The sequence below is a fragment of the Gavia stellata genome, chromosome 34 (assembly GCF_030936135.1).
Source record: "Gavia stellata isolate bGavSte3 chromosome 34, bGavSte3.hap2, whole genome shotgun sequence".
NCBI classification, from domain to species: Eukaryota; Metazoa; Chordata; class Aves; order Gaviiformes; family Gaviidae; genus Gavia; species Gavia stellata.
In genome coordinates, this window is record NC_082627.1 from 639,478 (window position 1) to 656,622 (window position 17,145).

The 17,145-nt window shown below is 52.2% G+C and overlaps 1 protein-coding gene across 1 annotated transcript; it reads right to left on the minus strand.

Annotated features, from left to right (window-relative positions):
* Positions 1-583: 583 nt before the first annotated feature.
* Positions 584-1,591, minus strand: LOC132320195 (olfactory receptor 14A16-like). Its single transcript, XM_059832466.1, has one exon. It carries the CDS (start codon positions 1,589-1,591, stop codon positions 584-586), a length of 1,008 nt encoding a protein of 335 aa, XP_059688449.1.
* Positions 1,592-17,145: the final 15,554 nt, after the last annotated feature.

Here is a 17,145-nt window from a genome sequence, read left to right on the forward strand (position 1 = left end):
GCTGGTATGGACTAACCCTTTGGCCGGTTGGGGTACACGCAGTTCCTATTCACTGTCGGGGCAGCCTGAGAAGCAGAAAAGGCCGTGATGCTTTGTAAGCCCTGCTCAGCAGTAACTAAAGCATCGGTGTGTTATCAACGTGGCTTTCATCACAAATCCAAAACATAGCTCCATAAGAAATTTAACTCCATCCCATCCAAAGCCAGTACAACAGGGTATCATGAATCACGCTCCAGTGTTACATCCCTTGCCCTTCATCTTGCTAAAGCCCATTCTGGGACTGCAGAGTCAGAGGAGCTTCGCCCTCAGCTCCAGAAAATTTATCAGAAAAGGGAGCTGAGAAACTTGATTTTCAGCTGCTGCCTTTCTTTTTTTATAAATTACAGAGGGAGTCTGGCTTCTCATGTGTATCAGGTCTTTAGGCATAAAAAGAACACTAAAATGCGTAAGAAATGAGATCAGGAATAATATTACCACAGGTCTAACAAAGAAGGAAAGAAGCAAAGAAAAAAAAGGAGGAAAGGAAAGAAGGAAGGAAGGAAAGAAGGAAGGAAGGAAGGAAGGAAGGAAGGAAGGAAAAAGCTTATGAACAAGAGATCATGCAGCTATTTTCTGTGACTATGGTAGGAGTCATAGGAGAAAGACAGCTACGACACTGATGCCGAAATATAGTATATTGCAATAGTTTCCTCAGGGCATCCTTGAGCTCCTGGTTCCTCATGCTGTAGATGAGGGGGTTCACTGCTGGAGGCACCACCGAGTACAGAAATGAGACCACTAGATTCAGGAATGAAAAGGAGATGGAGGGAGGCTTCACGTAGGCAACCATGCCAGAGCTGATAAACAGAGAGACCACGACCAGGTGAGGGAGGCAGGTGGAAAAGGCTTTGTGCTGTCCCTGCTCAGAGGGGATCCTCAGCACAACCCTGAAGATCTGCACATAGGAAAGCACAATGAAAACAAAACATGCAAAACTAAAAGAGACACTGACCATGAGAAGCCCAACTGCCCTGAGGTAGTCTGAGTCTGAGCAGGAGAGCCTGAGGATTTGGGGGATTTCACAGAAGAACTGGTCCAGGGCATTTCCTTGGCAGAGTGGTAATGAAAAGGTATTGGCCGTGTGCAGCAGAGCACAGAGAAACCCACTGCCCCAGGCAGCTGCTGCCATGTGGACACAAGCTCTGCTGCCCAGGAGGGTCTCGTAGTGCAGGGGTTTGCAGATGGCAACATAGCGGTCGTAGGCCATGAAGCTGAGGAGATACAATTCTGCTGACATCAAGAAGACAAACAGAAAGACCTGGGCAGCACATCCTGAGAAGGAAATGTCCCTCCTGTCCCACAGGGAATTGGCCATGGCTTTAGGGAGAGTGGTGGAGATGCAGCCCATGTCGAGGAGTGAGAGGTTGAGGAGGAAGAAGTACATGGGGGTGTGGAGGTGGTGGTCACAGGCTACGGTGGTGATGATGAGGCCATTGCCCAGGAGGGCAGCCAGGTAGATGCCCAGGAAGAGCCAGAAGTGCAAGAGCTGCAGCTCCCTTGTGTCTGCGAATGCCAGGAGGAGGAACTTGGTCATGGAGCTGCTGTTGGACATCTGATCCCTTTGTTTACTGCCAAAGGAGGAAAGCACACTCACAATTTAGGACAGCTCTGAGCAAATCTCTTCCCATTTGTGCCCTTCAAAACCGAACCCCTGAAAACACACAGTGCCTCTCTCCTTTTTTTCAGAAACTTCTTGCCTCTCCCTGCCTGGAGCTCTGGTTTATGCTGGCCAAGTGTGTTGTGAGGAGCGGAGCTCTGCCTGTGGGCTCCCAAGGAGTTATCCCTGCTCCACAGCAGGGGAGACCTGGGAAAGGGGTGACACCTTATTCACCTCAGTGACACCAAGAGAGCACTTGCAAGTTTCTCCTCCTGAAGGGTCAGGCTGCTAAGCAGGCGACTCAGCCTGAGATCCCACTCCCTTGATGGCAGAGGCTCTACTGGGCAGGAGAGGAGACCAAGGGATTGCTCTGGGGAAGGCATCTGCCTGCAGCAGCTGTCCCTGCTGGAAGCTGTCCCCACCTCTCCTCCCTGCCAGCGCTCACAGACCCCATCCCACCCGCTGTGTGCTCAGCTCTGCCCTGCAGACACCTCCTGGCAGCAGGGCACTGCCCAGGGCGTCTCCGTGTTGGCAGGTCCTACGGTGCAGATCAGATCTATACTGAAGAGGACACAAAGGTGATGTTTGGGCGTTCTGCAGGCTGAGGTGGGTGAAGGGGCTTGACAAGGTTCTTTGAAGAGCTGTAGATGAAGCACTGTAATGCTGTACAAGTCTCCTACTCTGGGGCAAACCTTACAGCTCCATCTCCATTTTTACCACCAGCACAGCAGGAAACTGAAAGCAAAGACCCTGGAAAGCACCTTTACTCCCAGGTTGCCCCTGCCTTGAGGTGCCTCTGGAAAAGTGCCCTGGGAAATGGGTTGAAGTGATGTGGAGCTGTGAGCAAACCTGACCCACGCAACACCCTCTCAACAGCAGAAGGGCCCTGCCCTGCCCTGCCAGGGGTCACTCCTTCCACCCACAGCTTCTCCCCACAGCACTGTGGGGAGCTCCCCGGGCAGGCTGAGTGCTGACCCTGGCAGGTGGAAGAGTCCCTGCTCCAGCACACAGTGGCCTGGGGTGCAGGGACCCTGCTTGGAAGGACAGCCCTGGGCACCCCTGGATGCACACCCACCTTCACACCCCTGCAGCCCTCCCCAGGAGAAGGCAGCCATCATGCCCTGTCCCTCTGATGGCACAGCAGAGAATCCCTGATCTGGAGCATGTCCTCCTCCTCTACACCGGAGCAACATCCCAATGGCTTTGGCCTATGACAGCTTTACGAGATCCCTGCAGGAACTGCAGCTGCATTGCCTTGCAGCCAGAGACTTACCGTGTCAAGGGCTGTGAAGATTTCTCCCCCAGTGAGCTCTCAGAGTCCTCCCACTCCCAGTTGCCTTTAACGTTGCTCTGCCTTGCTCGTCTCTTCTCGGTGGCTGCAGGCAGTGCCCTCAGCCCTGCCGTGCTTTGCAGAGGAGCTGCTCCTGGGCAGAGCTGTCTCTCTGCAGCGCTGCCTGCTTGCTATGAGCTCCCTCCATCCCAGGAGCCTGGCCCAGCGCAGCAGCAGAGGACCAGCCCAAGACATTTTAATGACCCCTCTGGTGGGTTTGGGGCTGAGTCCACGAACCTCAGACACTGAGAAGAAGATGAAGAAACCTCTCAAGAAGTCAAAGTCAGATGTAAACTCCAGAGTTTCTTGGAGTGTTAATGGGTCCCACGGAGGATCGTTACCAACAAAGCCTCCCCAGGGGCTTGTTAAAGCAGCAAACTGGAGTGAGTGATGACAGGTAGGTAAAGGCGAAGTAAAGGTGACTCTGATGATGAGTAAATAATGATGTGTTACATTAAGGCAAACGGACAAGCCCTGAAAAGAAGCCTCTGTGTAAGGAGATCCTGTCCCTCACACATTGCTCTGGGCTTTTCCTATGGCAGTGCGATGTGGGGATGTGCAATGCCAAGTGCAAGACTATGGCATGACCCTCCTGGTTGGGGCAAGGAGGTAATGAGGTCATCCTGAATAAGGTTAAGGTGTCTTCTGGTAGACCTTGGTTGCTGAGACAACAGCCATAGCCATGGTGACAAAGAGGTCATCTCTGTTGGGGGCTTTCAGCCTTGCTACTGTCCTCAGCCGTCTACACCACAGGCTGCCCTGCCGTGCCCCACCCCTGCGCCTCTTCCTTTGAAGACTGTTGACACCCAATCCTCTTTTCAATTTCACCCCAATATCTCACCACCCTTCCTGACATCTCCCCATCCTCCCTGGCTGTTCCTTGACAGACAAGGCCATGGGCTGGTTCAGACTCCCCCTGGGTGCCCTCTTGTACCAGTTTGAGGCTATTCCCTGAGCAGCCGGACCCTCCCTGCCACCAGGCCAAAGAAACCCGGGTCCCTCAGCCTGTCCACAAAGCGCATGTGCACTAGGCCCTTAACTCCATCTTGGCAGACGTCCTCTGCATACTCTCCAGTTCTACACCTCTTCTCCAAAATGGGGAGCTGCACACTGCGACACGCCTGGGTGTGTTGGGACACACCAGTGCTGAGTAGACGGGGATGTAACTTAAGTTGTCTGGGTGGCCACGCTCCTCCTAATGCAGCCCCCTCTACAGCTGGCCTTGGTCATAGTGAGCATGCGCCACTGACTCGCTGGGCGTCCCTCATGGTGCCCAGGCCCTTCTCCTCAGGGTCTCTGCTCAGCACATCAGGTCCCAGCTGGTACTCATGTATGGGGTTATTCTTTCCCCCAGGGCAGGACTGCCACTCCTTCTTGCAAAACTTCAAGGCATTTCTGTTGGTCAAATCCCAGATTTTCCCAAGGTCCCCCTGGGCTCAAGCTCCATTTGGCCAGCTCTTCCTATTTGGGTGCAGATGCCTCACCCTGATGGGGATGTCTCTCACAAGATGACAGCATGAGGTGTTGCAGGGCACTACAGAGAATACAAGGAGATATGAGTTTAATTGCTGACCGATGTAGGAATTACCATGGCAACTGTCTCTGAAACACCAAAGGAGGGTACAAAGGTAGTGAAACTGGGACTTGGGGAGAAAAGGTAAATGAAGATTGGGCTGTTTGTGGGTTAGGCTATGTTAGGTGAAATGTATACCTATATAGACACTCAGACAATACGGATCTCTCCAGGAGCTGGTCTTAGACCCTCTGTCTAACCAGGAGCTGGCCCCAGGATCCCCTCATACCCCCAGTTCCCCCACACACAGACAAGCACACACCCACACAAATGTCTCCCTCCAGCACAGAATCACAGAACCATTGAGGCTGGAGGGCAGACAGCTTCCACCTTCCCTGTGCTTCCTCTTCACGCTTGGTTTGAGGCAAGAGCTCCTTTCTCAGCCATGCCAGTCTCCTGCCAGCTTTGTGTGACTTCCTGCACATCCAGGTGGACCATTCTTGATCTTCAAGAGGAGATCTTTGACCATCAGTCAGGTCTCTCTACCCCTCTGCTCTGCAGGGCTCTATCCCATTGGATCCTTCCAAGCAGGTCCCTCAGCATGCTAGAGCCTGCTCTCTTGAAATCCTGCTCTTTGTTGCCTTCTCTTCTCTCAGGAGCCTCAGCTCGACCTTCTCATCCCTGACTTTTACAGCCCTCACCAGCTCTTCCTTGGTCGTAAGTAGCAAGTCCTACAAGACACCTCATCTCACTGCCTCCTCAGTCACCCTGGTCACAAAGATCTCATCAAGGAGCTCCAGAAAGGTCCTGGGTGGCGTGTACCTCGCTATGGGTCCCCTTTCAGCAGGTATTCAGATAGCCAAGTCCCCCATGAGTCCCACTGCAGTGGCTGGCACCCCACCCGTACAAAGAGCAGAGCACCTCCTCACCCCACAGGGTTTTGGGAAATGCAGTTTTTCCCTGCTTGTTGTTCTTTCCTAGACATCCCATGGAGAGTCTTGAACAATTCGCAAATGACGCCCAGAGGCAGAAACCCCCATCCTCAGTCGGCAAGGTCATCCTGGAAGGCTCTGCCATTGACCCACCTGGGGAGTCCCACACCCAGGTCTGTGTTCCAGCAGCTGGAGCAGGGCTGCCAACATCTGGGACACCAATGTTTGGGTGCATGCAACAGGCAGGACCATGGCCATAGGGATGTCTGTGCTGGGTAGAGTGAGTGCCTAAGACAGACCTGGGTCTTCTGCTGGAGACGCTGCTGGGCTGGAGGAGGTGGACTGGCTTCCTGCTTCCCACCGTCAGCACGAGACTCACAGGGCCTGCCAACCATAGGTCTCACTGCTGCAAGAGCTTAGGAACTCATGGAGGAGCAGCTGGGTGCAACTTGGCAAAGCAGGCTCTAAGTCCTTGCCAGGCTTGGCTTTCCACTCCATACCTGCTCAGGTTGATCAGGTTACCATTTTGCAGCTGCCACCAGCATCAGGTGGGCAGTAGTGAGGATCCCTAGCTCCTACTTCAGTCAGGGGAGCAGTCTCTGCAGGCAAGGCATGTTGTGGCAGAAAAAGGCCAACAAGGTGTCTAGGAGTCACTAAACCCAAGCGTGAAAGGAGAAATTACCTTCGCTTTTGACAGAAAGAAGAATAAAAGCAAGTTCATTTGGAGTCTAAATATGGGTCAGATCTTAATTAGAGCCAAGAGTGAGTGTGAATGTTATCCAGGAAAAGAAAATTCCTTCAGGTGCACTGGATCAAAACAGATCACTCGCAGAATCGCAGAATCAGACAACAGCTGGGCTTGGGAAGGATCTCTGGAGACTCTCTTGTCCCACCCACCTGCTAAACCCCTCTTCAGTTCACGTGCCTGATGGGTGGTGGGATCTGCTGAGCCATGGCTGCTCATGGGCCCCTCATCCTCCCAGTCTGGCCCCATGCAGGAGGAGGGGCTCCCATCGGCACTTGGACACGCTCCTGCACACCCAGAGCTCACCCTGTGAGCTGCCAGGGGCACTTGCTTCCCCACAGCCCAGCAGCCCCAAGATGAACCCCGGGTGATGGATGTAGCTCTGCCAAATGCAGCACAGCTGGGGCACATCTGGAGCAGGGCTCTAGGTGTGATCAGATATTGAACCAGGGAGGCCCCTCCCAGGAATGGCTGCACCTTACAGTTACGGAAGAACGCTGAGACAGGTGGGTACACTTCATGTGGGCAACTACTCCCATCACATATTCCACATTCTTCACCTCCCCCTAACAGGAATCCTTTGCACACAAAGTGCCATGATCAGAATGCATCTCAAGATGTGGGAGGACCATCTCTGTCTGCCAGCTCATCACAAAGTGATACGTCAGCTGGAAGCGCAAAGACATGGGTACATCGTTCCTGGAAGACTTGTGAGGAAATGGAGGGAGCACCGGGCTGTGTCAGCCCCCACTCTCCACTTGCTGCATGCACTGGGAAATGGAGAAATGGGTTGAAGTGAGAGGGGATCTGGGCCCACTTATATAAGCACAGGGTGATACCGTCCACGGTGAACATGGGAGATGAGGAACAAGTCCATGGGCGGGGACTTGTGCTGTGCTGGATGGTGCCAGAGGATGGGGCTGGGCTGCCAACGCTGCCTGCAAAAGAGGTCCTACTTTCATGAGCCCTGTGGAGAGAGGTGGACCAAGAGCCTGCCTGTACGTGGGGAGAGGGAAAGTCTTCTTCAATGTCAGCAAGGATGAGACTCCCAGTGCCTTGAAGAATGAAATTCCTCTCTCTTAGCTTCAGAGGAACAATGCCAGGCTCAAGGTACCTTGGCCCAGTTTAGGTGCCTTAACATAAGTCCCTCTGTGGCACAGCCAATTATCAATAAGCTTCCCCATACTTCAGTTCTAATGCCACTTCTCATTGCTCCTAAATCTGTTTTCCTAATTATTGGAGTGGATAAGTCAAAGTCCAAGCTCTGATGCTGGCATTTGCCTTGCACTCCTCTCTTGGGAATTTAAACCCCACCATCTGCTGTTCACTGCAGCCACCTGACACCGACCCTCTCTGGAAGAGCTCACGTACCCATGGTTCCAAGTGCCTATGGCTCTGTCTCAGATATTGGCTCCAGAAGGTCAGAAGAGGCCACCTCAAGCCTCTCATCTAGCTGGGTCCATTCCTGGAGGAAAAGAGAAGTGGCAGGATTTGACAGTCCTCTTCCCATGGTGCTTCCCCCTGCATCAGCACCCTCATCTCACTCACAGGTGGGGATAGATCATCTGCTGGGCAACCAGCTCAAGTTCCAGATGCCACCCATCTTCTCTGGGGACTTGCTTCTTCTAGCCAACAGCCATTGCTGGCTCTTGCTCCACCTGCTCTCAACTCAACCACAGCTTCATCACCCTTTCTTGCCTCTGGCAACTTCTGTTCCTTCCAGAGTCGCCTCTTGCCTCCCTGACAGCCACTCCCAGGTGACCAACAGCCTCTGTAACAGTGGCTGTAGGGGAGAGGGAAGGTAGTCATGAAGAGTTGCACTGACCTTGTGCCACCAGGAACTGTCTTCTTTGTATCAGCCCTTAGGAAGCCCTGCTAAAGCATCTCCCAAATTGAGTGCTGGCAGGACGCTCTCCTGTAGACACTTCTGGTCTGAGCCTCCTCCTGACTTCTGCACCCCTGGGCTGGGTGCTCTGCCTGCCACTGCACGATCAGGCCACTCTCCTACACAGAGGCAGAGTTCCCTGGCACACTTCTACACACAACCGTCTCTACCTCATGCCCTGCCGCTCTGTGCAAAGAAACACCTCTAGGATTTGCAGACATGTTTCAGGGCTGCCCATTGCTGTCACCCACACTCCTCTGGATATCCACAGAGTGCTGAGGGGTGCTTGGGCTCCTCTTCAATGAGGCCATAACCAGTGTCCACACAGGTCTCAGGACAACAGGTGACACCATCCAGGCCCCAAACACACCCACAGTAGGTCCGCTACTTCACAGTGGTAGTTGGTGTAAGGGCCAGCTCTCACTCCCTGCTGTACTACTCAGGGCTGTGTGAGCACTATCAGAAAATGTAGATCCAGCTCCCCACCTGGTTCCTGCTTCCTGGGCTGCCTCCATAGTGAGGCTCCCATGCAACTATTGCATGTGACTGTGAAACAACCCACAGTGTGCAGGATGCCTTTGCATGGATTGGATGAAACATTGGATGTAACAGGATGCTCCTGGGATGCAGCAGTCGCCTTGGGCTGCAGGTTCCTCTCCTCCTGCTCTTCCTGATGACCCACACCATGACCCTGGCTGCAAACCTCTCCACTATTGTGCTGGTGGTTGTTGATGGGCATCTCCACACCCCCAGGTACCTCTTCCTGGGACACTTGTCCTGCTGTAGCTCCACCACCCTGCCTAGGCTACTGTCCTGACAGGGGACAGGGCCGTTTCCATCTGCTGCTGCATCCTGCAATTCTCCTGCTTTGCTTCTCTCACAGGAGCAGAGTGCTCACTCCTGGCTGTGATGTCCTCTCGTAACCACGTGCCTGGCTGCAGAATGCTGCTCTATGCAGCCCCGAGGAGGGCCAGATCCTGCCTGCAGCTGGCAGCTGGGCCATGGATCAGTGGGGCCCTGGCCACGGTGGCCAACACCTCCTGGCTGTCAGGCATGGTCTTACGTGGCCCCACCGACTTCCACCTCTCCTTTTGTGAGTTTTGCCTTCTCCATTCTCTGTCTTTACTTCATCTCCATTGATTATAAAGTTGCACCTTACCCAGAGGTCTCCCAGGCCCTGTGCCTGTATAAGGTGTCCTCATTGTCCCTGCATTCTGATGCTTTGTTCTTGCCATGGTGTTTCTGAGATTGTTACAGTGGAACTTCCATTCATCATCCCTTCCATTACACTAGTAACCCCTTTTTCTTACCTGCACTGTCCTACATCTGCTCAAGTTGTTGTGCTGGAGGAACCACGACTCAGTATGAGGTGTCTGCACATGTACCTTAAATGCTGATGTGCTGGAGCTTCAGTGCACAGGGACCTTGAGACACTTGGGGATTTGGCCAACAGAAACCTCCTCAAGTTTTACAAGGAGAAGGGGTGAAGGGGCAAAGTGGCACTGGATGGCCTGGACTCTGACCAGAAGGGCCTGGGCGTTATGAGGGATGCCCTATGAGCCACTGGGAAAGGCTCAGCATGAATAAGGCCAGCTGCACACGGGGCAGTGTTAGGAGCATCGTGGCCACCCTCGACTCAGCACTGGTGTGGCCACATCTGCAATCATAGTCTCACAGAATGGTTTGGGTTTGAAGGGACCTTTAAAGATCACCTAGTCCAAACCCTTCTTTTCAGGGACATCTTCAACTAGGTTGGATTGCTCAAAGTCCCGTCCGAACTGACCTTGAGTACTGCCAGTGATGGGGCATCCACAACTTCTCTGGGCATCCTTTTCCAGTGTCTCACCACCCTCATTGTTAAAAATGTCTTCCATATGTCCAATCTAAATCTACCCTCTTTCAGTTTAAAACCATTGCCCCTGTCATTACTGGCCCTGCTAAAATATCACTCTCTCTCATTAGACTCCTTCATACATTGGAAGGCTGCAGTAAGGCCTCCTTGGAGCCTTTTTGTCTTTAGGCTGAACAATTCCTGGACTTTAGTAAAGATTTTGACACTGTCTCCCAGAGTATTCTCCTGGACAAGCTGGTGACTCGTGGCTTAGACAGGCGCACTCTTCGCTGGGTAAAAAACTGGCTGGACAGCCAAGGCCAGAGAGTTGTGGTGAATGGAGTGAAATCCAGTTGGCGGCCGGTCACAAGCGGAGTCCCCCAGGGCTCAGTTTTGGGGCCGGTCTTGTTTAATATATTTATCCATAATCTGGATGAGGGGATTGAGTGCTCCCTCAGCAAGTTTGCAGACGACACCAAGTTGGGAGGGAGTGTTGATCTGCTGGAGGGTAGGAAGGCTCTGCAGAGGAATCTGGACAGGGTGGATATATGGGCCGAGGCCAATTGTATGAGGTTCAACAAGGCCAAGTGCCGGGCCCGGCACTTGGTTCACAACGCCATGCAATTCCAGAGGCTTGTGGACGAGTGGCTGGAAAGCTCCCCTGCAGAAAAGGACCTGTGGCTGTTGATTGACACCCGGCTGAAGATGAGCCAGCAGTGTGCTCAGGTGGCCAAGAAGGCCACCGACATCCTGGCCTGTATCAGAAACAGTGTGGCCAGGAGGAGTAGGGAGGTGATCGTGCCCCTGTACTCGGCTCTGGTGAGGCCGCACCTTGAATGCTGTGTTCAGTTTTGGGCCCCTCACTACGAGAAGGATATAGAGGTGCTGGAGTGTGTCCAGAGAAGGGCGACGAAGCTGGTGAGGGATCTGGAGCACAGGTCTGATGAGGAGCAGCTGAGGGAGCTGGGGTTGTTCAGTCTGGAGAAGAGGAGGCTGAGGGGAGACCTCATCACTCTCTACAACTACCTGAAAGGAGGTTGCAGAGAGGTGGGTGTTGGTCTCTTCTCCCAAGCGGCTAATGACACGACAAGAGGAAATGGCCTCAGTTTGCGCCAGGGGAGGCTCAGGCTGGATATTAGGAAAAATATCTTTACTGAGAGAGTGGTGAAACACTGGACCAGGCTGCCCAGGGAGGTGGTGGAGTCACTCTCACTGGGGATGTTCAAGGAACATGTGGATGTGGCATTGTGGGACAAGGTTTAGTGGGCATGGTGGTGTTAGTTGATGGTTGGAGTTGATGATCTTACAGGTCTTTTCCAACCTTCGTGATTCTGTGATTCTGTGAATTCTAACGCTCGCAGCTTTTCTTCATCGGAGAGGTCTTCCAGCCCTCAAAACATTTTTTGTGATGCTGCTCTTGACCCGCTCCAACAGGTCCATGTCTTTATTGTGCTGGGGCCCCTAGAACCAGACACAGTGTTTCAGATGAAGTAGTATGAGATTGGAGTAGAGAGGGAGAATCCCCTCCCTCCACCTGCTGGCCATGCTTCTTTTGATGCAGCCCAGGGTATGATTGGCTTTCTGAGCTGCAAGTGCACATTGCCAGCTCTTGTCCAATTTTTGACGCACCAGTGTGCCCAAGTCCTTCTCCACAGGTTGCTCTCAATCCAGTCATCAACGAGTCTGTATTGATACTGGGCTTTGCCTGACCCAGGTACAGGGCCTTGCACTTGGACTTGTTGACCTTCAAGAGAGGCGCATGGGTCCCATTTACCAGTTACTTAAACAACTGAATGTTTCTTTCCCAAGGTTTAGGGTCCTGACTATATTTTCTCCTGGCATATATCTTTTCAGATAGTGAATTCCACCAGGGTATGATCCCTGCAGCCCAGGCTCCCACTGATCTTGGCCTCTCCAATACATTTTTCTGAGTTGGAGGCCGGGCTAGGGAGTTGGGTTTGGGTTTAGGCTGCAGGCATGTGCTGAGTGTTTCTGCTTTGGCATTCGTGTTGAGGGAAGGGCTAAAGATGAGAGCTCCAGCTTAGGTACTAGGCTTAGGGTACAGGCAAAGGCTTAAGGTGAGCTGCACAGTGCCACGTCTGAGGGGCAAGGGTGGGTAGGCACTCTGCCTGTATCAGCCATTGTTGAGACCAGAGGGAAACCTCAGCTGCTGAAGACCAAAAGCATCATCACTGTGATGGGCTGGGGATGAGCACGGGGCCCCTTGGCTTGACAGGGCACATCCAAGGGGCTAACTGATATAGGACGCCTCTGTCTCCTTTCTTTGTCATCCTGAGATTGCTGCCTCTGGTTTTCTGCTCTAATCAGCCCCCAGGGAGGCACGCTTCAATTTCCTGAAGCAGCTTCATCACCCACAGCCCTCAGCAGGCCCTAATAAACCTCCAGGGCTCTTGATTCCTGCCATGGCCCTCCGCGCTCAGTGACTTTCCCCTGGGAGCTTGTTAGTGTGCAGCAACTGTAAGGAGTTTAGTCTTGCATCTCAATTTCGGCATGCTTGCAGAGGGACTTCCAGGAGAGACCATCTTCGAGGAAGGCTTTTGCTAAGTGTGATGATGTTAACAAGCACCTGATGCCACACAGGTTCATTTCTTTCTCAGTCCTAACTCAGGAATGCTTTGAACATTGACTGTAAAATGTTCCCACACAACACCCCAACTTCATTTGCTGGAGGTGGGCATGGGATCAGGAGGCACAGGCAGCCAGGTAGATGTGACCACAGCGGGATGGGCAGGGAGATCTCTAGAAACATGAGTTGTTGACAAGGCTCTGGGATGGAACTTTGGCCAAGAATAAGGCAAAGTTGATTGAATCTGCCAAACTGTCCCTTTAGCCAATTCACTAATTGTGTGTATATTTATCATTTCTTATCTGTCTGCCAAACATATTTGTTTTATGGTCGTTCAGTGCTTGAGGAAGGTGGACCTTATTGGAGGCTTGGACTTGGCATACAGTTGAGGAGTCCATTGGGTCTTTTCATTTTTTTTTTCCACCCTTCACTTCTGTTTGTTCAAAATTAATAAGAATCCTCTGTCAATTTACAGGCAAGTCTCAGGGTAAATCCAGTGGGAATTGGTGCAAAGGAGCTGTAACACTCAGCTGCAGACTTCAGTGTGGAAGTCTGATGTAGGAAAAGAATGCAAGTGCCAGGCGGCCCCTGAGAGAAATGGTGGGGCCGGGGAGGTGGGGAAGAAAGGTGCCCATACAGTGGGGGACCTCGAGGAGATGGCTGCTGCTACCTCTCCAGACCTCCTTAGGAGACCTTCTGCATCAATATCAATTGGAGAAAGCTGCTATCTCTTCTTCTGTAGATTTAAAAATAATTTTAAAACACTTTAAAAGTGAAAAAAAAAACCCAAACTTGCTTTTTTATTGAGTTCTGATTGAAATCTTCCACTTTAATTAGACTCCTGAGACCTTTCTAATTATCTGTACAAGTCTGGAAGCCCTGAAGAAAATTAAGGAAGAGATGTGCCTTGTTAGGGCTTTCTGCACTTTAACGAGCCCCATGGGGTATCTGGTGCTGAGTCCATGAGCCTCAGATACTGAGAGGAGATTGAACAAGCTCTCAAGGAGTTAAAGTCAGAAGCAAAAGCCAAAGCATCTTGCAGCATTAATTGGCCCCTCTGAGGGCCATTACAGACCAAGCCTCCCCATGCATTTGTTTGAGCAGAAAATTGGAGGCTGTGATGACAGGTAGGCAAAGGCACTGTGCAGGGGGATCTGATGCTGAGTAAAACTTGATCTGTTTTATCATGGCAAGTGGTCAGCCCTGCGAAGGGGGATCCTGTCCCTCACCAAAGAGCTCAGGGCTCTTCCTGGAGCAACGTGATGTGGGGTGGGCAATGCTGAGAGAAGGTACCACACCTCCCAGCCTCCCTGGGGGGGTGCAAGGAAGTAAGGAGGCCCCAGTTCCATGAGACTAACATGTCTGCTCTCAGGCCTTGGTTGCAGAGCCAGCTGCCATAGCCAAGGGGACAAAGACCTGCAGGCTGTGGACACCAAACTTAGGTCGTCACCTTGCACCCACCGTGGCATCTCCCTGCCTTTTCTGATATCTCTTCTTCCTCCCTGCCTGTGCCTTGAAACAGAAAGCATTGCGCTGATCCAGGCTCCCTCTGCGTGACCTCTGGCACCACAGCACTACCCTTCAAGGCACATCTCTTTCTCTTCCTGTCCAGCCTCAACCTCCCAAGCTGCACTTTGTCATGCTTTTCCTTTCTCATGTGGTTTCCCACTGCAGAGGAAAGCTCCATCATCTCTGAAAACACCCTGAAACCACCTGAAACTGCTAATTTCAGGCTACTCTCTTACTCCCACACAAGCCTCCACATCATCAGGGCAAGGAAGCCCAGGTCCTTCAGCCTCTCCACACAAGTCATGTGCTTCATGCCCCTTAAATCCACCTTTGCAGGTGTCCTCTGGACAATCACCTGTCCATTCACAATCTTCAGAATGGAAAGCCCCACAGGCTGTTACAGGGGTGGCCATGCCAGTGCTGGGTGGAGGGGGAAGATAACTCCCCGTGTCTGGGTGGTCATGCTACAATGCAGCTCCGTATGCAGGAGCTGCCTATATTCATGGTGAGCCTTTCCCAGTGGCTCATATGGCATCCCTCATAATGCCCAGGGCCTCCTGGTCAGACTCCAGTCCTGTCCCACTCCGCCCCTTCTCCTTCTAAAACTTGAGGAGGTTTCTGCTGGCCCAATCCCCAAGTGTCTCAAGGGCCCTGTGCACTGAAGCTCCAGCACGTCAGCATTCAAGGCATGTGTGCAGATGGCTCATGAGGAGTCATGGTTCCTCTAACACGACAGCAACTTGAGTCGAGGTGGGACAGCACAGGTAAGAGAAAGAAATGCGAGTTTAATGCAAGTGATGATGAAGGTGGGAAGTACCACTGTAACACTAAGCCAGCTAATCCTCAATCACACTGAACCTCACAGGAACTTCACAACGAGCAGTGAGGTTGACCTACATCTACGTGCCTCACATGGTCACTACCACTCCTCCCTTTTCAACTACAGGATCAAGTCTGGTGACAGCAGCAACAAAAAGCAGCATTTGGTGCTTTCCAAAACTTGCAGCAGGCTCCTGCCAGCAGGCAGCAGAGGGGCATGGATGCAGAAGCCACCCTGACAAGAACGTTGTGTGTGTTGACAAAACTTTTTGGTTGAAGGCAGGCAGTGGCAAGGGCTGAGTAGCTTGTCATGACAGGCAGAGCACAGCCTGACTCTTTCACGACTAGTTCGTGTTACTACAAAGGACAACACGAAGGAAATGTGTGCTAGCAAATGGCCTGGATCATTAGTGTTACTCACGAGCTTTTGGTTCCAGAGGATGAATGATCCAACCAGTTGAAGGGGATGTGCGTGACAGATGCAGAGGGCAGTGGGGCCCATAAAAACTTGCCTACTTGGCAAAAATGCTTGCAAGGAGCCAGTCTTCCCAAGAAAGGCAATCTGCAAAGTCCTTTTTTGCACAGATGAGCACCTGAATGTCCAGGGTGCTGCTGTCCTGCTGAAGGATCACAGCAGGTCTTTCTGAAGACAAATAGTGTTACCTGAATCCAGATCTCTGCCAGACTGGCCCAATTATTTTATCAAAATACTGCTCTGATCACAGGAAACACGCAAGAGCAGATTAGACAATTGCCAGTAAACAAGCATCCCATTTAAGTATACTGCTCATATGCCCTATGCCTCTTTGCTACTAACAGAAACAATTTAACATTGGACCTATGAGGTCAACGAGTTCATCCGCTTAAAATCAGTGCAGGGTTTGTCCATGTACTTCTCCTCCTGCCCAGGAATCAGTCAAACAACAAACCTGTTTGTTGAAAGCAGGATGCAATTCTTTCCATACGAGCAGAACGGAACGCTATTCTGTCTGCTCCAGGAACATGAAAAATGGTTGTTGTTGTTCTTGTTGCTTTGTGGTGAACTAAAATTAAACCTGTTTCTTCTCTGAAATCAAAAGCAAACATGTGAGTGTGAACAATTCAGTGGAAAGGAGCAGAAAAAAGACCTATGTTCAAAAATACCCAACTGACTTAGGAACTGGGAATCAGGTCATACAGGACCTGCATTCATTGAAATGTACAGAATATGTGCATACCATCTGCAGACTCCTTCAGTTTACTTCTACCTTTTCCTTCAGTTTACTTCTACCTTCTCCTTCCTTCTCATCCAGTTGAGGATACTTCTAAGAGAAAGAGCTAATTTTGCCACCATGTGCAAACACGTGGAGAATACAGACCTGCCTCAGCACTGGGAAGAGGACTGTCAAATCCTGCCGCTTCTCTTTTCCTCCAGGAATGGGCCCAGCTAGATGAGAGGCTTGAGGTGGCCTCTCGTGGACCTTCTGGAGCCAATATCTGAGACAGAGCCATAGGCACTTGGAACCATGGGTACGTGAGCTCTTCCAGAGAGGGTCGGTGTCAGGTGTCTACAGGGGACAGCAGATGGTGGGGTCTAAATTCCCAAGAGAGGAGTGCAAGGCAAATGCCAGCATCAGAGCCTTGGAGTTCACAATAGAAATTTTTGTCTTGTTCAAGGAGCTCCTAAGCGGGATTTCATGGGCAAGTGCCTTGGAGGACAAAGGGGCCTCAGGCAACTGCTTCATCTTCAAGGAGAACCATGTGAAAACACAAGACCCCTCCAGGCTTTTATGGATAAAGGTGATCAGCCATGGCAGGAGGCCAGCACACTTTCTTATCCCCCCCTGCCATTGCAGTTGCCTGTGCCTGATCCTGCCCACTTGCCCTCCCCACAGGCACGTTTGCACTGGAAATCCAAGAAAATCCCAGCGCTCCTGCCCTCGAGCTGACATCTCCCCTGATTTGGTAGCCTGGCCAACCCCAGAGGCAGCAGCTGCCCCGTGCCCCTGTGTGCAGCCCAGGGCATGGGTCGCACCCCCCTTTCCCTGTTGGTGCCCCAGCTCCCAGCACTGCTGTGCTGTGCCCATGTCCCACCCTCCTGCCACCAGCCTTCCCCTGAGCCCGAGGCAGCTCCAGCTCCCTTGGAGGGCTCTGACCAAGCCTTCCAGGAGCAGGTTGCAGTGGGGTGCCAGGGGATGGGCTCTTGGCAATGCCAGGCTGGCCGGCCTGGGCAGGGAGAGGGCAGCCTCCATCTGTGGGGATGGGCTGGGACTGGTTAGAGGGACGTCCCTCAGGAGCACACCTCTTGCACTCCAGTCTGCACTGAGGCAGGGCTGGCACCAGGACAAGTGCTCCTGGGGTAGAGCAGAAGTAGCTGAG

Coding starts and splice junctions, on each gene's coding strand:
- LOC132320195 (XM_059832466.1), bottom strand. CDS start 1,591: ATGTCCAACAGCAGCTCCATGACCAAGTTCCTCCTCCTGGCATTCGCA.